Source organism: Mus musculus, chromosome 1 (assembly GCF_000001635.26).
Source record: "Mus musculus strain C57BL/6J chromosome 1, GRCm38.p6 C57BL/6J".
In the NCBI taxonomy this organism is placed as follows: Eukaryota; Metazoa; Chordata; class Mammalia; order Rodentia; family Muridae; genus Mus; species Mus musculus.
The window spans coordinates 132,508,912-132,529,898 of record NC_000067.6 but is presented as its reverse complement, the minus strand read 5'-3'; the positions used below and the strand labels follow the sequence as shown (position 1 = coordinate 132,529,898).

At 52.3% G+C, this 20,987-nt stretch overlaps 1 protein-coding gene across 3 annotated transcripts in view; it reads left to right on the top strand.

Moving 5' to 3' along the window:
* Positions 1 to 20,474, top strand: part of Cntn2 (contactin 2) — a 33,827-nt gene extending 13,353 nt beyond the window's left edge. The window contains exons 3-24 of one of the 3 annotated variants that reach the window (XR_878318.2): positions 568 to 712; positions 814 to 989; positions 1,192 to 1,287; positions 1,614 to 1,823; positions 2,105 to 2,204; positions 3,436 to 3,611; positions 3,945 to 4,081; positions 4,463 to 4,592; positions 6,156 to 6,306; positions 6,414 to 6,541; positions 6,789 to 6,964; positions 7,446 to 7,566; positions 8,020 to 8,178; positions 8,611 to 8,760; positions 10,660 to 10,730; positions 11,003 to 11,237; positions 11,490 to 11,602; positions 12,812 to 12,998; positions 13,263 to 13,375; positions 13,710 to 13,878; positions 14,262 to 18,584; positions 19,106 to 20,472. Coding sequence is in view for 2 of the 3 variants with exons in the window: in NM_177129.5 (NP_796103.2) it covers positions 568 to 712; positions 814 to 989; positions 1,192 to 1,287; positions 1,614 to 1,823; positions 2,105 to 2,204; positions 3,436 to 3,611; positions 3,945 to 4,081; positions 4,463 to 4,592; positions 6,156 to 6,306; positions 6,414 to 6,541; positions 6,789 to 6,964; positions 7,446 to 7,566; positions 8,020 to 8,178; positions 8,611 to 8,760; positions 10,660 to 10,730; positions 11,003 to 11,237; positions 11,490 to 11,602; positions 12,812 to 12,998; positions 13,263 to 13,375; positions 13,710 to 13,878; positions 14,262 to 14,365 (3,047 nt within the window). In the remaining variant the exon portion in view is untranslated. Of the gene's footprint in view, positions 1 to 567; positions 713 to 813; positions 990 to 1,191; positions 1,288 to 1,613; positions 1,824 to 2,104; positions 2,205 to 3,435; positions 3,612 to 3,944; positions 4,082 to 4,462; positions 4,593 to 6,155; positions 6,307 to 6,413; positions 6,542 to 6,788; positions 6,965 to 7,445; positions 7,567 to 8,019; positions 8,179 to 8,610; positions 8,761 to 10,659; positions 10,731 to 11,002; positions 11,238 to 11,489; positions 11,603 to 12,811; positions 12,999 to 13,262; positions 13,376 to 13,709; positions 13,879 to 14,261 lie in introns of all 3 variants that reach the window. The other 2 variants (NM_177129.5, XM_006529362.2) reach the window with 2 other exon arrangements.
* The last annotated feature ends 513 nt before the right edge of the window (positions 20,475 to 20,987 follow it).

The window sequence follows — 20,987 nt, the reverse complement described above, 5'->3', positions numbered from 1 at the left end:
TAATATAGCCAGTAGGAGACCCAGCCCAGCTCCCAGATGAGCACTTTTCACTAAACTACACTGCCCTAGGAGGGCACTGGACTCCAGGAACACATAACACTCTTTTCCTCTGTTTCCTGTCGGTGTCTTCTCATATGCCTCAGCTGTGTGAGATTTCCTGAGAGTCTTACCGAATCTTGTCCCTAAAGCACTCTGCAACATGGCACCCTGTACTGTCCGTTCTCAATTTTCTTCCCTGGACTGCAAAGCCCTTTAAAGAAAGGGACCGTGTGTCTGATTCATTTCACAGCCCAGTTCCAGGTATACAGCAAGTGCTTAATATGTGACTGTTGGTGGGTGAGTGAATATGCCAGTGTAGATTGATGGGCCTGCCCAGTCTGTTTTAAATTAATTTTAATTAAATTAAAGTTTGGTTCCTTAGACACATTCCAAAACCCTCAATAGCCACACATGGTCCATAGCTACCTACTGGACGACACAGGAAAGGGTGCAGCCCCAGTAAGTTCTGCCCTTGACATTGGACTTCGTCTCAGACATTGAGGCTATAGTGGTACCCCCTGTTTGCAGGATGGAGTTTTTCCCAGGGAACCCCAGCTACCTTTGGACCCGTCTTTGAAGAGCAACCTGTTGGCCTGCTATTCCCAGAGGAGTCTGCAGAGGATCAGGTGACACTGGCGTGCCGTGCCCGAGCTAGCCCTCCAGCCACCTATAGGTAAGAGAGCGGGGAGGCTCCGGGCAGCCATATGGCATTCCTTGACACCAGTCTTACCCATTGAGATCTGAAGTCCCATCCCCACTTCATCCCGGCTACAGGTGGAAGATGAACGGCACAGAGATGAACCTGGAACCTGGTTCCCGTCACCAGCTGATGGGGGGCAACCTGGTCATCATGAGTCCCACCAAAGCACAGGATGCTGGTGTCTACCAGTGCCTAGCCTCTAACCCAGTAGGCACTGTCGTCAGCAAGGAAGCTGTCCTCCGCTTCGGCTGTGAGATCCATGGGAGCCAAGCTGTTGGGTGTGGGTAGACGGGGCCAGGAAAAGGTTCCCAGGAAGGACAGGTGGCGGTAGCCTCGAGCCAGGCTTTCCTGCCAGCAAATGGCATGCTAGCGACTGCTTCTTGCCCATGGTGGAGGAACTGGGGCGCTGCATGCTTGAAGACAGTTGCCTGAGCCCTCTTCTCCATCTCCAGTTCTACAGGAATTCTCCAAGGAGGAGAGAGACCCCGTGAAAACCCACGAGGGCTGGGGGGTGATGCTGCCCTGTAACCCACCTGCCCACTACCCAGGTAAGTGGGGATTCTGGGCCAGCGCAGGACTGGGAGGGGGAATGTACCAGAAAGGACTTCTGGATGCTAGCATGGGAGAGGAAAAACAGAACAGGAGGTGGTAAGTCTTAACTTTCAATGGCTCTGCAATTTCCTAGCTGGACTGAGAGTGTTCGCAGTTCATCGTGAGGAGAGAGTCAAAGTCATCTCTCCCCTCTCCACCCCCAGCCCCTGATCAGAGCTGCAAGTTCTCATGAGAAGACAGAGTTTGCAGCATGTTTGGGGTCTTGCCCAGATTGCCTGTGATCCCAGTACACCCTTGTTTCCTCAGACTCCTTCCTTTCTAGGTTTGTCCTACCGCTGGCTCCTCAACGAGTTCCCCAACTTCATCCCAACGGATGGGCGTCACTTCGTGTCCCAGACCACAGGGAACCTGTACATCGCCCGCACCAATGCCTCGGACCTGGGCAACTACTCTTGCCTGGCTACCAGCCACCTGGACTTCTCCACCAAGAGCGTCTTCAGCAAATTCGCGCAGCTCAACCTGGCTGCTGAAGGTCAGGATCTAGGGTAATGGAGGCTGAAAGGGTCAATAGGCCTTGGAGAAATGGTATTCTACCAAGCTTAAGAATTGCAGCTCAGAATATATGAGGTCCTGCTGCCGGGTCTCAGATCCTTGCCCCAGGCCCCCCAGAAAAAGAGAACATTTGGAGATTCCAAATATTTATGTGGTGATCTGTGAACTTTGGAAGGCATGGGCCCTAATACAAAGCACCTCCCTGGAGCCCTTTGCATGTGGTTCACACAGTCAATCTCTCTCTCCCCTCCACCCCCCCAGATCCTCGACTCTTTGCTCCCAGTATCAAAGCCCGGTTCCCCCCAGAGACGTACGCACTGGTTGGGCAGCAGGTCACCCTGGAGTGCTTTGCCTTTGGGAAGTAAGTACCATCAGGACAAGAGTGTCCTGGGCCCAGGCAGGGTTTCATTTCAAAGCCCCTCAAGAGCAGGAGGGATCACAGAGTTAAAGAGAACAAAGTCAATAGACTAACAGAGTCCTGGACACAAAACAGGCACCACCCACTACCTATAAAACAAGTTCTGCCAGTGAGACATCACATACACACACACACACACACACACACACTCACACACACACACTCACAAACACACACTCACTCACACACACACACATACACACTCACTCACACACACACACTCACACACACACACTCACACACACACACTCACAAACACACACACTCACTCACACACACACACATACTCACTCACTCACACACACTCACTCACTCACACACACACTCACACACACACACACACTCACTCACACACACTCACTCACACACACACTCACACACACACTCACACACACTCACACACACTCACACACACACAGATGGAGGGGCTTTATAGGCATGAGGGAGTCATGTGGCCTCCCAACAGTAAACAGTAAAATCCTAAGCAGTTTAAGGAGCAAGCCAGGGCTAGCAGCAGAAAAAACAGTGTGCCGACCCCATCCTGCTGGTTCAAAGCTCAGCTTCAACACTTGCTGGCTGGGAGACCTCGGGCAAACAACCTCACATCTGAGGCTCAGCTCTAGGACTGACGGATGGTCAGGGTTGACAGTGGCTAAAGGATTCTTACAAAGATCAGTTGGGTCCATGGATACCAGGCCCTGAGAGTGGTGCTTGGTGCTTTGACAGGTGTGGCATGAATGTTACATTAGCCATTTCACAAATTACAGCAGAAAGGCTTGCTTCTCTTTCTTGCTGTCCCGGAAAAAGGATCCTCTAGAGCAAGGGTCATTGCTTTCTGCTGTGTGGGATGTTCTTGAGCATCCAGGAAACATGTATAAATGAGCAGGGTAACATGTTGATTCCTCAGATCCAATGGTTCCCTAGCCCATTTTAATGTCCAAATTACTAATAACTAACATGCCTTGGAAAGGCGGGGTGATGATAAAAGGGACCTATAAAAGCCTGTTCCTAGTCTCGTTTGTGCCCTCTTCCCGTCTGTCCCCTCCCAAACAGGAGTCCCCTTCACCTTGTCCAGTGCTTCAGGAGGGCCTGCGAGTGTGAGCATAGGCTCTGTGGACACTCGAGAAACATGCTCAGCTCAGCTCATCCCCTCTGGCTCTTTCTCCCCTGCCAGCCCTGTTCCCAGGATCAAGTGGCGCAAAGTGGATGGTTCCTTGTCCCCTCAGTGGGGCACAGCAGAGCCCACCCTGCAGATCCCCAGTGTTAGCTTTGAAGATGAGGGTACCTATGAATGTGAGGCAGAGAACTCCAAGGGCCGTGACACCGTCCAGGGACGCATCATTGTGCAAGGTACTGAGCTGGAGATACCTCCGTCTTCCCTGAGGAAGCAGCATGAAAATCCAAGAGACTGGGAGGCCTTCTGCTTGAGCCTTCTGACCCTTGCCAGGACTGCTAAACATAGCTGGAGAGGCCGTTTCAGAGCTCAGCGGGGGCATACAGAAAGCACACAAGTATTTCAAAAGATTTAGTTGCTAAATCAGTCCCTGGCACAACCAGAGAGTGCCAGCTTCTTCGCCCTCATTTCTTTGTTCTCTCCAGCCCAGAATACCAACAGCGCCCTCTGCTGTCACTTACAAATACTGCAGCCTTATAATTCCCTATTCCTCTCTTTCTTCCCCACAGCTCAGCCTGAGTGGCTAAAGGTGATCTCAGACACAGAAGCCGACATTGGTTCCAACTTACGTTGGGGCTGTGCTGCGGCAGGCAAGCCTCGGCCCATGGTGCGCTGGCTGAGAAACGGGGAACCTCTGGCCTCCCAGGTAGGAAACCAAGGCTTCCTCCCACACGACCACCCTCTTCTGCTGCCTGGCCCGCTTACCCTGCTGGGCCAACCAAGGGGTCTTGGGACGTTCTGGTGCTTCTTCTCACAGAGAGATACATGGCCACAGGTGGGTCACCTGTGTAGCATCACAGAGATCTGGGATCCCTCCATCAACCAGAAATGTAACCTTAATCTAGCCTCCAGGAGACCTAAAGGACCAGGCAGCCCTGAAGTAGACCTATATTCATGAACCCTCATGCTGAGGGATGTTAGCTTACAGCCTCTGCAGCACACCACCACCATCACCATCACCACCCGCCCCTGACTCCTTCCTGGCCTCCAGTGGTCCTCATCTTCCTGCCTTGGCTCTTCTGCACAGAACCGGGTGGAGGTCTTGGCTGGGGACCTGCGATTCTCTAAGCTGAACCTGGAGGACTCCGGCATGTACCAGTGTGTGGCAGAAAACAAGCATGGCACCATCTATGCCAGTGCTGAGCTGGCTGTACAAGGTAAAGGACCCAGGAGGCAGGGACAGCCCTGGTGCTTGAAGGTTGTGTCTGGCTGGGCTTCTCCAAATGCACACTTGCAGGCTCGTGTGCTAACATACACATGTATGTTCTTTCTTGTTTTCCAATGGCCCCTGAGTAGCACCAGTTTCAAGACATGAGACTGAGAGTTTTCCAAAGACATGGTTTTTGGGTTTTTTTTTTTTGTTTGTTTGTTTTTGTTTTTACTTGCTGCATTGAAAAGATCTGATCTGTATTTAACCTAGTTCCTTCAGCTCTGTGGCCTGTGGCAAGTTACCTGATTCTATGCCTCAGTTTCCTGATTTTAAAAAATGCTTCATCCTGTCCTTGAACAGCGCTTTGAGGGGAATTGAAATTCAAAGGGTGAACTATGACAGGCCTGACATTCAGACGGGGACAAGGAACACCAGCCACTTGAGCTTACAAGGCACGTTTTCTCTGCTGCAAGATGAACGTTAGAAGCCTTTATTAAGTTTAATAAGGCTCAACAAAGACTTACTCGTTTTATTTTTTATTTTATTTGTACGAATGCCTGTATTTGTATGTGTATCACATGTTACAGAAGTCAAAAGAAAGTGTAGATTCTCCTGAAACTGGAGTTACAGATGGTTGTGAGCCACTGGGCACTGGAAATTAAACTCAGGTCCATGCTCTGACTTACTGAGCCATCTCTCCAGCCCCAAGACTCTTCCTTTCATTCAATTATTCAACCAATAACTTACAAAGCATCTCATGAGGAGCAAATACAGTAGTACTTAAATACTTAAAGTACTGTACAAGAAAAGGGAGAGGAACAAACTTAGAATTTATTCCAGAGAACCCTAAAAGTATGGTTAAAAAAATACCAAGGACAGCAGTGGTACCCAGGTGAGCAGGTTAGATGGGGTGGTCAGGAAAGACTCTGAGGAAGTCACGTTTAGACTGTGACCTGAGGGAGACAGACTTGTAAATATCTGGGGAAGTTTCAGGTAATATGCATGCAGACACAATGATCCAAAGGCAGGTAAGACTTGGCATTCAGGGGGTTAAAAGGAAAGCTATGGGGCGTGGAGGTGGAAAGATGACTCATCAGTTAAGAGGACTGGCTGCTCTTACACAGCAGACCCAGGTTCCATCCCCAGTACCCACAGGGTGGCTCACAACTACCTCTAATTCCAGTTCCAGAGACTCATACGCCCTCTTCTGGCCGCCTTAGGCACTGCATGCAAGTGGTACCCAGACATACAAGCAGGCAAAACATTCATATATATATATATGTGTGTGTGTGTGTGTGTGTGTGTGTGTGTGTGTAAAGTAAAAATAAAAGAAGTCTTTAAAAGAAAAAGGGAAAAAGTTGAAAGCAAGACAGACAGTTGGAGCGTGTGAGAGGGACGAGTGGAGCCAGATGTGATGACACAGGGGTAGATGAGTTCTAGAGATGTTGCTGCCACTTGACAAGTTGGTCTCCAGAGGCCAGATGCTTAGCACATAGCCAGGTGACATCTTAGTTGAGGTGGGCGGGTGGCTATCTCGAGGGTGAGTGTTTGAGCACCCTCTCTCCTGCAGCTCTGGCCCCAGACTTCAGGCAGAACCCTGTGAGGCGGCTGATCCCTGCAGCCCGAGGGGGAGAGATCAGTATCCCGTGCCAGCCCCGTGCGGCTCCAAAAGCTACAATACTGTGGAGCAAGGGTACTGAGATTCTGGGGAACAGTACCAGGTAGGTTCTGTGTGCCACCGCTGAGATGACGTCTTGGAGGTCAGTCCCCTTCCAATGGCCACGGTGTGTCCCTCAGTTGACTAGATCTTTTTCTGTCCTTGCTGCAGAGTGACTGTCACTTTGGACGGCACCTTGATTATCAGAAACATCAGTCGATCGGATGAAGGCAAATATACCTGCTTTGCTGAGAACTTCATGGGCAAAGCCAACAGTACCGGGATCCTGTCTGTGCGAGGTAAGGACTGTGGTCTGTTCAGATGCTGGGATGCTGTTCTGCCAACCATCTGCTCTTGGCTTCCTATACATCTGCTTTCAAGGCAACGTCAGAACTCAGTCTCTCTTGGGACCACCCCTGGCCAGCCTCCAGAATCTGACCACTCATGAATATGCATCTCTTCTAGGGGTACAGGCCAGAGCCTCTCTCCTTCCTGGGCTTTTTCCCTCACAGAGCCTTGTTTTGTTGTTGCTGTTTTGCTTTGTAGATGCAACGAAGATCACGCTAGCTCCTTCGAGTGCTGACATCAATGTGGGTGATAACCTGACCCTACAGTGCCACGCCTCGCATGACCCCACTATGGACCTCACGTTCACCTGGACCCTGGATGACTTCCCTGTTGACTTTGATAAGCCTGGAGGTCACTACCGGAGAGCCAGTGTGGTAAGGCCTGAGGCCTCATAATTCTCCCTCCTTCCAGATAAGACAGGGGACTTGAGATGGCCTCAGTCATTACCAGCTTCAGGCTTTCCAAAGTTTCCCCTAACCCCCGAGGCCATGCCGAGAAAGCTCACCCTAGGACCCACCGCCACCTTTCCTGCATCCACCCAAGGACCACCCTTCTAAGTTAGAATCAAGCTTTAGCATTCCAAGTACCCCAGGAGATTCTCTCCACTATTGTCCCTCTCCCCTAGTGCAAATGCCATCATTAACTTGGCTCATGAAGACTGTCTTATGTGGCACGCTTTGATGTCCAGTGGTACCAAGTAGCTCATTCTTCCCATTGAACAGATAGGAACACTGAGGCACAGAGAGCATGGATGCCATTCAGCCAGGGAATCTAGGCTCCATTTCGTCTTGTGGCCTATTACACTAGTCAGGGCTTCCTCCTGTCTCATCATTCCTTGCTGTTCCCTGTGCACAGAAGGAGACCATTGGGGACCTGACTATCCTGAATGCCCAGCTACGCCACGGAGGGACATACACATGCATGGCCCAGACAGTGGTGGATGGTGCATCCAAGGAGGCCACAGTCCTGGTCCGAGGTAATGGGAGTCAGCCACCACAGGTCTCAGAGAGGCTCTAGGCTTTCCGACTCTCCCCACCTCTCTTCCCTCCCTGAAGGCTGACAGAAGCTGGAGAGATGGACACTTCTGTTTAGTGCCTGTGTAGTTCTTTGTGGGTCCTAAATGAGTAGACTATGTCTTCCAAAGCCATGATCAAGAAAGAAAATGTACCCTAAACACCCCTAAGACTTTACCTCATGAGCCCAGGAGTTCCAGGTCCAGTACAGGGCAAACTTGTACACCCTTCTGTGAGCCACCAAGTCTGAGATGCTTCGCTCCTCATCTTTCTCCTCTGCCCCCATCCTCTGGCCTCCCACCCTATCTCTCCTGCCCTCTGATGCCCCATCTAGATACTGAGTCAGCCCAAGCTGAGGCTAGATAAAACCGACTCAAACTGTCCACCTCTGACCCAGGGTGCTCTGCTTCTTACAGGTCCCCCAGGTCCTCCTGGGGGTGTGGTGGTGAGAGACATTGGAGACACTACTGTTCAGCTTAGCTGGAGTCGTGGCTTTGACAATCACAGCCCCATTGCCAAGTACACCCTGCAAGCGCGGACTCCACCCTCAGGGAAATGGAAGCAGGTTCGGACCAGTAAGTATGAGGCACCATGTGGGTCAGTTTTAATAACCACTGTGTGCACAGCAGAAGACAGGGGTCAAAGGGTCAAGGCTGACCCTAAGGCTTTGAAAAGAATTAAGGTGTGTTCTCTTACCTCCAGGGAGAACCTAGGCAGGCAGGGAAACCTTCATAGCCAGGAGGGTAAGGAGAGGGAGAGCTGGAGGCAGCAGCCTTGTGTTGCTAGAGAACGCCGGCATGCTCAACATCCGTGGAGGGAAGAGCAAAGGCCCTGTGGCATCAGAGCTCACTAGCTTTTCAGACAAGCTTTTCAGTCAAAGAGTAATTGAGGGCTTAGCGAACGAACGGTAGGACCATGCTGAGGGCAGAACACAAATGGCCACATGGGTCCGGAACCTGCCACCATCATAAATGGCCGCTGGCCGCTGACTGCCTGGGACCTTGCAGATCCTGTGAATATCGAGGGCAACGCGGAAACTGCCCAGGTGCTGGGGCTCATGCCTTGGATGGACTATGAGTTTCGGGTTTCAGCTAGCAACATCTTGGGCACTGGGGAGCCCAGCGGCCCCTCCAGCAGAATCCGCACTAAGGAAGCAGGTGAGTGTCTGGAGTTCTCTGCAAAGGGAGCCCCAGCAGAGGGAGTCCCCAGCAGAGGGAGTCCCCAGCAGAGGGAGCTCTAGGCTCTAGCAGGGGGGGGGGGAGCGGGGGGGCGGGGGGGGGGCTGGGGAGAGCTCCAGCGCTGTGGGGGGAGGAGCCCCAGCAGAGAGCGCTCTAGAGGAGGAGCTCCAGCATTGTGGGGGGAGGAGCCTCAGGAGGGGAAGCTTCTGCAGAGGGAGCCCCAGCAGAGGGAGCTCTGGGGGGCAGCTCCAGCGGTGTGGGGGAGGAGCTCCAGTAGGGGGAGCCCCAACAGAGGGGGCATCAGAGAGGGTGGGAGGGAGGGGCAGCCAAGGGACCCCCAGCAGAGGAAGCAGAAACAAAGTTCCAATCTGCTTACCAGGCCTCGGCTCTCTGGTCAATAGGCGAAAGATGAAAAGTTAGAGACAAGCTGCTGCTTAGACAAAGCGCCTGATCCAAACCCCTTGCTGAAAAGCACGCCTGCAGGCAGATCTATAGTCATTGTTTTGGCTTAGTATTTAAAGCCAGAAGAGCTGATTTGAACAAGGATCACACTGTGAGAGCCTGCTCTTGAACCTAGGACAAGAACCTTGAGTGGGTTTTTAAGTGCCCACAAACTGCAGAAATCAGCTAATGAGGAAGGTGTCTGTGTGCATGTGTACACTCGTGTGGGTGTGGACACACATTCACTGTGCAGGGGGCTGGAGAGGCAGCCAGACTCCAGGCCCTGTTTCACTGGCATCTGTGGAGCAGGAGGCCTGAGACCCTCAGTGAAAGCGTTTGTCAGAGTCAGGGGAGAGTGTGAGGAGAGAACCAGGAAGGGCTCAGGCATGGCCTTCACCTGCCCAGAGGCAGCTGCTATGCTCTCACCATTCCCAGCGGAGGGCCTGGGACCACACAGCGGCATCGTGGTCAGAATCCTGTCTCCCTCCTATCCAGCCAGACCTGTGCTTGCGTGTGGTGGAGGGTCTACCTCCATGTCTCCTACCTGCTCCAGGCTGACTCTCCAGGTTCTGGAACCACACAACATTTTAATCTGGCACCCGTGTTGAGTAGGAAACTCCAGAAGGCATGCTTTCTGACCGAACTTCTTAGGGATTCTAGCATCTCAGAAACTGATGCGCACAGACGCGCAAAGGGACAGCGAGGATCTTTAAAGTCATAAGAGCAGAGATCACGTTCTAGCTGGGCGGTGCGTTAGCTGTGTGAACTTTGGACAAGTTGCTTAACTGCTCTGGACCTCAGGCTTTCTGTCTTAACCCTGGCCCTCTGTGAGCTGACAGAAGCCATCTTTGTGTTTTTCAGTCTTGTTTAATACCAAAGACGGGAGATTAAATCGAGAGGGGAGAGAGGGAAGGAGAGGGAGAGGGGGAGAGAGAGAATCAGGGAAATACCTTGGGATACCCTCTAACAAAATGTATTGTTTTGTTGTTGTTTGCATTAACTGGCATTCAAAATCCTTTAGTCTCATCAGCTGAATGAAGCAAACTGGAGTTGGTCTCTGGTTTAGCTAAAGCCAACAGGGGTAAGGATGACATATAAGAGTAGCCATTCCGTGCTGCCTGGCCTCTCATTTCAATTCTTCTACTTTCACCTTGACAGACACATCATCATCATCATCATCATCATCATCATATCATCATCATCATCATCCTCTAGAGAGTATAGGCAGGGCCCAGAAAGGTTAAGTGACTAGGCAGAGGAAGTACAGCAAAGATGGGAATTGTTCTCAGGCTAGCCTGACTCTGCAGTCATGCACAGAAGGACTATGGGAAAATAACTTAGGACACCCCATCTAAGATGATCCAGGCACAGGCTAGGGGATTGCTCCCCCCTTTCTGCCCATTAACATGACCCATTTGTGTTTCTTGCCCCTTACAGTCCCCTCTGTGGCACCATCTGGACTCAGTGGAGGGGGAGGAGCCCCTGGAGAGCTTACCATCAACTGGACTGTAAGTGGACAGGGACAGAGAAGCAGGCAGGTGCCTTGCCTCTCAGGAGTCACACCCCTTTCCCTCCTGACATAGTTTGTCTACAGACAAAGTGGCAGCAACAGAAAAGACCGATGAAGTCTCATTTGGAAGCTGGCAGCTTCCTTCCCTCCCCTTGCATCTCTCACAGGCATCCCGGGGTCACTCCTCTGGGTGAAGACTGGGTGGAGTCCGATGGATGGGTAGGGACACACACCCATGACCCCTGGCCCACACCGTGCTCTTGCCCTCAGCCCATGTCACGAGAGTACCAGAATGGAGACGGCTTCGGCTACCTGCTGTCCTTCCGCAGGCAAGGCAGCTCCAGTTGGCAGACGGCCCGGGTGCCCGGCGCTGATACCCAGTACTTCGTCTACAGCAACGATAGCATCCATCCCTACACACCCTTTGAGGTCAAGATCCGAAGCTACAATCGCCGGGGGGATGGGCCCGAGAGCCTCACTGCCATCGTGTACTCAGCAGAGGAAGGTAGGCTGTGGGGCCTGGGGCCTGGCCCTCCTGCACTCCCTGGCACAGGGAAGGAGAGGGGACACCATGGGAGGAGAAGAAAGCCTGGGGTGCACTTGGTGTCCCCTGGGCTTCATCCTGCGCACTAAGCTTCATCTTGGGCCCTGGGATTTCCCCCCAAATCCTCAGCACAGTCCTAGTCAGGGTCAGTCACTCTGTGGGATGCAGAGGTGGCTTGGCAACATATGCCCATTCTTTATTTATTCTCCCTAGAGCCCAAGGTGGCCCCTGCCAAGGTCTGGGCCAAGGGTTCCTCATCCTCAGAGATGAACGTAAGCTGGGAGCCTGTGCTACAAGACATGAACGGCATCCTCCTGGGATATGAGGTGAGCGTCCCCTGGGGCCGGAAAGAGGCAAGGCTAGGCTTTCCAGAGTAGATGGCAACATCTGACAGCTTACTAGTCATTCCCCTAGGATCACTAATTCCTCAGTGAGGGGATCAAGAGGGAAGGAAGACGAAACACCCAGGCCCAATATTGTCAGAGAGAGAGAGAGAGAGAGAGAGAGAGAGAGAGAGAGAGAGAGAGAGGAGAGAGAGAGAGAGAGAGAGAGAGAGAGAGAGAGAGAGAGAGAGAGGAAGAGAGAGAGAGAGAGGGAGAGAGGGAGAGGGAGAGAGAGAGAGAGAGAGAGAGAGAGAGAGAGAGAGAGGAAGAGAGAGAGAGAGGAAGAGAGAGAGAGAGAGAGAGGGAGAGAGGGAGAGGGAGAGAGAGAGAGAGCCCACTATCAGGCTGTGTCTCCCAGGGTTGGCTCCTGAGATTTGCACAATAGGTTAGACAGATCACTGGGAGATGCTAGCTCCACTCTTAGCCCTTGATTGAAGACTATTTAAGGTCTGCTATTCTGCTGGTGACTGGAGTTGTGTATACTGGGCACGTTACAAGCACACACATACACTTTGTATCCCAGCAGATGCTCCAAGATAGCATCTGAGTGAGTGAGATGAACACTGCATTGAGAGCCAGCCTCCGGGGACTGAAGTGTAGGAGGCAGAGGCAGCCACAGGTCTGCAGTAGACCCTGGCACCCCATTGGTACTAGAATGAGCTTGCTGGGCATGGCCTAAGTGATGGGGGGGGGGGAGCTTTAGAAGGCTTAAAGATGACAATAACCGCCAGGCAGTGGTGGCGCACGCCTTTAATCTCAGCACTTGGGAGGCAGAGGCAGGTGGATTTCTGAGTTCGAGGCCAGCCTGGTCTACAGAGTGAGTTCCGGGACAGCCAGTGCTACACAGAGAAATCCTGTCTGGAAAAACAAACAAACAAACAAACAAACAAACAAACAAAAGATGGCAATAACCTGGGCCTTTCTCACCTCTGCTCATCTCCCCACTAGTCACCTACTTCTTTCCTCCCATATCCTGGACACCGTCCTTGGAGTAGACACTGTTGAATAGCCACAGCCGCATTACCATTCTTTCTAGGTCACCTGACCTAGCGTGCAGGTTATCAAACTAGACCAGCCGGAGTACCAGAGAAGCATGGAGACTGTGCAGCCAAAAGCTTTGCCATGCACTTTAACATATCCTGCCCCTTGTAGATTCGCTACTGGAAAGCCGGGGACAAAGAAGCTGCCGCTGACCGAGTGAGGACGGCAGGGCTAGACTCCAGTGCCCGAGTCACCGGCCTGTACCCCAACACCAAGTACCATGTAACTGTGAGGGCCTACAACAGGGCTGGCACCGGACCAGCTAGCCCTTCAGCTGATGCCATGACCATGAAGCCCCGTGAGTGCCAGGGATGAGGAAGGGCATGTGCCACGGGGTAGGGACAATTCCTGCCACATGGTTAGCACCAGGCAGAAGCAAGTCAGAGGACCTACTGAACATGGCCATGGCCTCTGAGGCATCTTCTGGATTTTTGTGGTGACAGATTGTTCTGAGAATCCCTGCTATATGGGTGGGCATCAGAAAGGGGCTGGCTAGTGGTAAAAGGTGGCCGCAGAAGCATACAACAGTGTCCCCAATCTCCCCACCCCTCACCCCCCGCAGCACCACGGCGACCTCCTGGCAACATCTCCTGGACTTTCTCAAGTTCCAGCCTCAGCCTTAAGTGGGACCCTGTGGTTCCTCTCCGAAATGAATCTACAGTCACTGGCTACAAGGTGAGAAAGGGCATGCAAGCCTGCTATGAGGAGAAATAGCTCCTGTCTTTCCAGTGGTCACAGGGACCTGCAATCCCTAGCAGTGTGGCATCTGGGGCTAGGAGAGACAGAAGTATAGGGACTCTGGGTAGTTCACGGTAGAGGCTATAAAAACACATACATGGTACTGCTGCATGAGGGCAGGGTAGGGATGGGCTGGGGGGGTCTGACCAGGCAGCTTAGCTGTTTGCACACCTACCTCCCACTGGTGAGCTTGACCAATGAGAAACTGGAGGAGGCAGGAAGGACCCCTTGAGGGTCCAGGAGGCTCCATCTGGAAACTTCTATCCCACAGATGTTGTATCAGAATGACCTGCAGCCAACTCCTATGCTCCACCTCACCAGCAAGAACTGGATAGAAATACCAGTACCTGAAGACATTGGTCACGCTCTGGTGCAGATTCGAACCACGGGGCCTGGAGGGGATGGGATACCAGCCGAAGTCCACATTGTGAGAAATGGAGGTACTGCCCCTCCCTTCCCCCTTTCTACCTAGCCCCTCAGCAGTATTAGTCCACCAGATACTGGTCAAGGGATTGTCCCCAAGAGCCAGCTCTAACCTAGACACCACCCCTCCCCCACGAGAAAGGAAAGACAGGCAATGAATGGTGCCATGCCACTGTCCCCTCCCTACCCTAGAACCACCCCAAGGTAAGGAGGGAATACATCTTTTTTATGGGGACCAAGAACGAAGGTCAGTGCTTCATGGGTAAGGCTAAGAACATCACTAGCCTTCGGTTCTTAAGGCCTCCATATGACTTTCCTCCAGAGGCCTCCGGGTTCTTTTGTAAGGGCAGGGCTGGGAGGCTCACTCAGCCACCCAGTTTCTACCACTGGCTGGTTTCAGGCACCAGCATGATGGTGGAGAGCTCAGCCGTCCGCCCTGCCCATCCTGGCCCGGTGTTCTCCTGCATGGTTATACTGATGCTCGCCGGATGCCAGAGGCTCTGATCTCAACGCTGCCCGCCACGCCCAAGCTGGACACCCACCCTAACAGACACAGCGGCTGGCCACAGCCCCCCTCCAACGCCAAGGTGGTCCAACACTGCCTGAGAGTGGCTGGCTTAGACACCTTCTCCCAACAGTACCCTTTACGTAGGAGGTAGGATATTTCTATTCTGCCACAGGATAGAACCAGGCAAGGAATTTTTCTTTAAATCAAGAGGCACTGGGCAGTGACTTCCATGATAATACTAGACCTAATGCCTGGACCCTCTGGGGTCCTGGACAGAAGGAACAAGCCTTTGGATAGAAGGTATTTGACATACATCTTCAGATCAAGTGGATGGCCCTCTGGGGCCACAAGTGGGCACTGCCATCTCTCATCTCTCTGGGATGAGAGTCCCAGGCCCAGCAGGAACATGGGCAGCAGTGGGCTATCAATTTCCCTCTATGAAGCAGAGGGACCTTTCCTAGTCCTTGCTGGAGAAGCACCAGTTAGTCCCCACGTGGGCTTCGTGGCTCCCCGGCAGTCCTGCTTACTCAGTAGCCAAGAACAAGGCCCTGGGTTACTGGGGATAAGAGCTCTAAAGGGTTGAGAGGCTACACCACCTGATGGAAAGGGGCACCAGACTGAAGCCCATTCACCACCCCGGTGGCACTGCCCTCTCAGCCAGCACTGCCATCCCTGCCATCCTCCAGATGGAATGGTGGAGTGACAGGGCCACTTGAGGTGGCTATGTGACTAAAGGGCTTGTCTCGAGTTGCCTTGCCTCATCGGGATGCTCCCTTCATGGACCCTCCAGGGTAGGGGCAGGCGACGCCCATCTGAATGCCGTGCTCTTCCCTTCAGCTCTGCTGCAGACTTGTGCCTGCCTCCTCCTCCCATAACTGCAGGCCCTGGAAACCAGCTCTCAACACAGCATCCATTCTTTGTCCTGGGATGGAGAGGCATCTGAGAAGGGTCAGCATCAATGTGGCCCTGCCTGCTTCCAGGAATACCCTCCATCACCTGGCCACACCTGCTCCCCAAACTGCCTGGACTCTCTTGGGTCCCCGGAAGTAAAGAGTTAATGAGGTGGTGGAGGTGGAGGCAGCCTGCCTTGAGCTCTGGGTACATTACCAGTGACAGCCCAGACTACAGAAGCTGAAGAAGCCTTATAGCTTGACTTATCCATACCTTGCCCTTAACAGATGAGGAAACGATGCCGGGCAGTGCTGGCGCACGCCTTTAATCCCAGCACTTGGGAGACAGAGGCAGGCGGATTTCTGAGTTCGAGGCCAGCCTGGTCTACAAAGTGAGTTCCAGGACAGCCAGGGCTATACAGAGAAACCCTGTCTTGAAAATGGAGGTCCAGAAAGGGTTAAGGACTTCTTAGGGTCACATGATCTGTAAGTGACAAGGCTTGGTCAAGAACCAGAGTCTCCTCCCCACCTGTGGGAGGCTCTGTGGAGGAGAGAGGTGTGGTGCTGGGCAGTCGCCGCCCGGTCTCTAGGATGAGCCCTCTGCTTCAAGAGGTTCAGGGTGCTGAGAAGATCAACATGGATGCTCTCAGTCCAAGGCACAGGCAGATGCTAGGAGTCAGCGGCCTGAGGCTGGCTTCTGCCGGGAACTCAGCAGGGAGAGCTGGCTGGAAGCCTCTCAGGCTCTCTCTTTTCATTTCAAGAAAAGAAGTCAAAGTGAGGACAGAGTTCCCTAGACCAGGACTCTGTGCAGCCCGACCAGAAGTCGCCAGTGTCCATGCCCTGAGCCCGTGAGAGCAGCAGAGCAGGCGTTTCAAGAGGCGCTTGCCCTGCTGTTCCTTGGGCCATTTCTGTAGTTTACAGTTAGAGCTCTATTTTGTTATGGGTTTTTAAAACTTTAAGCCCTGCTCTTTTTTCCTGGGCGGGTTTATGTTAGTATTTACCCACTACAATTTTTTAAAGATGTCCACACACTCACGTACCTTTCCCCCTACCACCTCCATACCTTCCCCTAGCTAAGGACTGCTTCCTTGGAGCTGATTAAACCCTCCCTCTTCTGCTCCCAGCATCTCACATACAAGGGTGCTAGGGGCTCAGCCATGTGATCATTCTCCCTCCCGTGAACCCCAGAGATGGTCCAGCATCCCTCCCTCCCCATCCTATGCTGGCTGGGATTTGGCTCGGGCCTAGCCCTGGAAAACCCTAGCTAGCCCTGGAAAGGGGCACCTGAAACCTTCCAAGGTTTACCTATTTCTCACTGCCTTGGGTTTGTGGGGTGGGGGGAGTGCTAAAGAAATGGGTATCTAGTGTCTGGGCAGGGTAAGTGAACCTGGTCAGGGAGGTGGGAGGCTACAGCCCCTAAGCTTTTCTTCTAACAAGGTCCATGAAAAGCAGGCAAGCTGCTGGGAGACTGGAGAAGAGGAAAACCTTAGCCCTGTGCAGGTAGCATTTGTTGTGGGGAGGTGAGGCTGTGCCAGCAGCTTTGGAGCTTCGAGTGTTATCTAAGGTGTAAGGAGACCGCAGGTGACTCGCCAACGTGAGCTTGTAAATAGAAAAAAAAAAAAGCCTCTTGCTGAGGAAACTTGGACCTTAACTGGCTTGGGAAGGAGGGCTAGATCAAATGGCTTCTCAGAGTCCCTCTCCTGCCAAGGGTCCTCTTGACTTCTGTACAGGCTGGGGAAGCTTTTGGACTGGCCCCTGCTATGGTCCTGACTGCTAGGGGTGAAGCTGCCTATAAATACCTCTCCAGGGGCTGGGAGGTACCCTCTGTTCCATCCACCACACTGCTCATTGCCATCTGATGGTACAAATGAGTGGCTCTGCCATCCAGGGCAGCAGGTGACCCAGACAGTGGGGAAGTCGGGAGGCGATGGGGCAGGGATGAGAAGCCTGACCGTGAACAGGAGAGAATGAAGCCAAGGTCAGGGAAGTCTTCGGGAATAAGGAAAGTCTTCCTTTGGGTAACCTTTGAGGTGTTTCGGTGTTCTGTCCAATCCTGGTTGGGTGAAGTCCTGACTTGAGGAGTAGGAGGTGCTGAGTCCTCCCAGAGCTGAGATCTTAGAATCCAAATGCCTAGTACAGGGAAGCCGTAGAGGTACCATCTGCAGCTTATTTTAAAAGCCATCAGTGGGAATGATCCCCAGAACAGTCCTTACAAAGTCGTGCCTTCCCCAGCGCATCCTAGCCCGTACTCTAGCCAAGAGCTCAGCGTGGCTAGCTAAGCTATCCTTCCCTCACGCCTTTTCTTCTCCTAGTTGTCCAATAGCCAATAGGACTCCTGCATGCCAGGGGGACAGCAGTATCCTCACACCTGTTAATGAGTTCAAGTGTGGTGTTCGCTCTCGCTAGCTGAGACTATACCTTGCCAGGGAGTCTGGAGTGTGCCTCTTGAACCTGTATATGTGGTCCCAGGCTTTGGGAAATCAGGGCATTAAAGAAAACAAGAGAGGAGGAGGAGGGAAAAAGAAGGAGGGAGAAGGAGGAGGAGGGAGGGGGGAGGAGGAAGAAAAGATAAAAAAGCTCTGTTCAGAGCCCCAGGTAGCCTCAGAGGCCTAGGGTCCTTAAGTTTCTTTAGAGGGAACGCAACCTGCCTTGGCACCAGATACCTCCAACTTAGCCCCCGGTTTCAGAGCCCACATAGCTCTGAGCTCAGGGCTTCACTGGACCACTGATGACCGTTCTTGTTTAAATGCAGCTCCTCCACCCCAGCCCACTGTTCGCTCTTGTAGTAGTTATTGATTGACTCTGGTAGCAAGCAGTTCTTAAATAAAGATGTGTTCTGAACCCGCCTGGGCGGCTGGAAGCACTGCACTTCTCACCTCATTAAAGCCTGCCTGCCTCCTGGGCCTGTTGTTCAGCCAGTACACCCACCCCTCCCACGGCCAACCTCGAGGAAGCTGTGCACACAGCCCATACAGCTTCCTCCAACTAGAGGGAAAAGCCAGGCTGGGAGACCTGCAGGCAGATGGAGGCTGAGCGCTGCTGACATCCTGAGCAGGTTTCACCTAATGGTGCTCAGCATGCTGGAGTGGGGTGAGTTGAGGCGTGGAGCCACTTCCAGTTCCTCGGATTTCAATACACTTGAAGTGTTGACTCCCTGGTCCCTAAGGAGTTTCCCCTCCTCCCCCATGAAGAGATTAATGTCCCCAACTGGTAAGGAGGTGACTATCACCTCTGTTGTTCAATCAGGGTGACACAAAGTGGTGGAACTCCTAGTCAATTTCCAGCCTTGACACTCTCCACTGGGTCCATCTGACTGCTATTCCAGGTAAGCACACATAGGGATACATGCAAGCAGCCCCAGTTTGGTTTTTCAGTGTCAAGTAGGTAGGACCCACGTTGTGTCTCAGGTTTGTGTGTGTGTGTGTGTGTGTGTGTGTGTTTGTCTTTGGTTTTGTTTTGTTTTGGGAGGAAAGGAAGGTAAATGGAGGCCTCTCTATTCAATGCTTAGTTTTCTGACCAGAGCCCTTCCAGACCTTCCAGCATGGCAGGTAGACTTTAGTCTTTAGTCAGCTTTTACCTTCCCAGGGCAGTTATATACACAAGACTCAGGGAACTGAATTGAGGGGGGCTTGCTGCTGTAACCGCAGCCACGCAGATGCTAAGCAGGATCTTGCCAAGTGGTCCTGGCTGGCCATGAGCTCACTATGTAGACTAGACTGCCTCAGTCTCCGAATAGCTGTGATTACAGGAATATGCCACCTCGACCAGACAGAACTATGCTGTTGTCTTTACAAAATCCATCTGACGGTCTTTGTCCTCCTCTTTGCTCAATTGCTTTTGACTCAGGATTTGAAGCAATTGAGCGGAGTCAAAATTCAGAAGCCCAAGGCACAGAGAGGCAGCTATGAACAAGATCGATCCACCTTCGACTTGACTATTGGTCTGCAAGAGAATGCTGGCAAAGTGTTAAATGGTTGTCCTGGGTGGTTTCCATCTACAGAATGTGAGACAGGAGCCTACAGCAGTATGTTACCAAGCTCCTTCCATACAGACAGAATTCATCACAGATCCCTTTACAATGAGCTAACCCTGTTTCGGGAGACTGCCTAGGACCGAATCACATAATAGGCCCCAAACCCCAGCACTTCGGTTTACAAAACAGCTTACCTCAGGGGATCTCCCTTGGTCACCCCCAGACATCTGTGTCCAAGATGAGGCTGTGACAGGCAGGGGTAACACCTCAACCTCCTGGTGTGACACAGTAAGTATGCATCTATGTAGGGCTCTTTTCAGTACTGAACAGCCATTTCTCATGGCAAAGTCCAGGTTGAGGGACAGTATCTGAGACAATGGACAAGCCTGATTCTCCAGTGCATCGATATCATGAGAAACATGAAGGACTTGCTAAGAGACCAAAGAGAAAAACACCAAATGGAGCACATAGATCTGTGATACTGGATTAAGATTATGCTAAAATACTTTAGGGGTTTTAAAAGTGGAAACCTGAACAGAAGTTGGATGTAAGACTGGCAGCTGCTGGTTTTCTCGGGTGTGATACAGGCACACGGCTATGCAGGAGAAAGCTCAGCTGGACACAGAAAGCTGGGCATGGAGATACACATTTGTAATCCTGGCACTGGAGAGGCAGAGACAGGTGGATTCCTAGGGCTCAATGGCCAGCCAGCCTATCTCTATCTGTGAGTCCTATGTCCCAGCAAAAGACCCTGTCTCAAACACACAAACTACGCTGCCCCCTTCCCCAGTGGATGCCACCTGAGGAACAACCACCCAGGTTGACCTCAGGCCCCTGACCCCCACACCCATGCATCCACGTACATGTGTACACACACACACACACGTTTGTGCCTAGTTATCTAATGATTCCACAAAATCAGTATACATCTAGAAGCACTCTTGTAATGATCTGGATGTTGAGTCTGGGTGGGGTGGTGGTGTGAATGAGATGTCCAGGAGTCTCCAGCATTTGAGTATTTGGTTCCTCGTTTGGTGGCTGTTTGGGTAGGATAGCGGAGACCTTGCTGGAGGAAGTTATGCCACTGGGTGGACTCTGCCGTTTATCTCCCTCTGCCTCATGCTTTTGACTTGAGAAATGAGCTCTCACCTGGTGCTTCAGCCCTCTGCCACCAGCGACCTCTGCCATCACAGACCCTGTCCCCTAGAACCGTAACCCCAATAAAATAAGCTTCCTAGGTTGCTTTTCTCGTGTTTTATCACAGCAACAGAAACGTAACTAATCTGGGGGGGGGGGAGTGTCACCAAACCTTTTAACAAGCAAACACTAGTTATCCTTTGGTTCTGACTTGCACTGAATTAGCATTTCTGAGTTGGGGCTCAGAAATGGTTAGGTTTCAAAGCCATCCAGGCGATTCTGGAACAGCTAAGGAAGAGGAGCGCGGGGTGGGGGGGTGGGGGCTCTGGATCCTGGCACTCTTGCAGCTACAGAGAAGGAAGGAGGAATGGTCTCCTGCTTTCAGCTGGTGCCCAGGAGCCTTTTCCCCATGGGTTCCATAAGCCAATTACCTCAGACTCCCCATGAATGACGTCTGAGGGGCTTAAGACTGGATTTCCTCAAGAGAAATGAAGGCAGCAGTCCTCCTTTGGGGACTTCAACGGCTGTAAGAAACCAGTACACTTGACCTTTCCAGGAACACAAGCCCCAGGAACAGATAATGCAAAATGGAGGAGCATAGGGAAGACTGCAGTGACC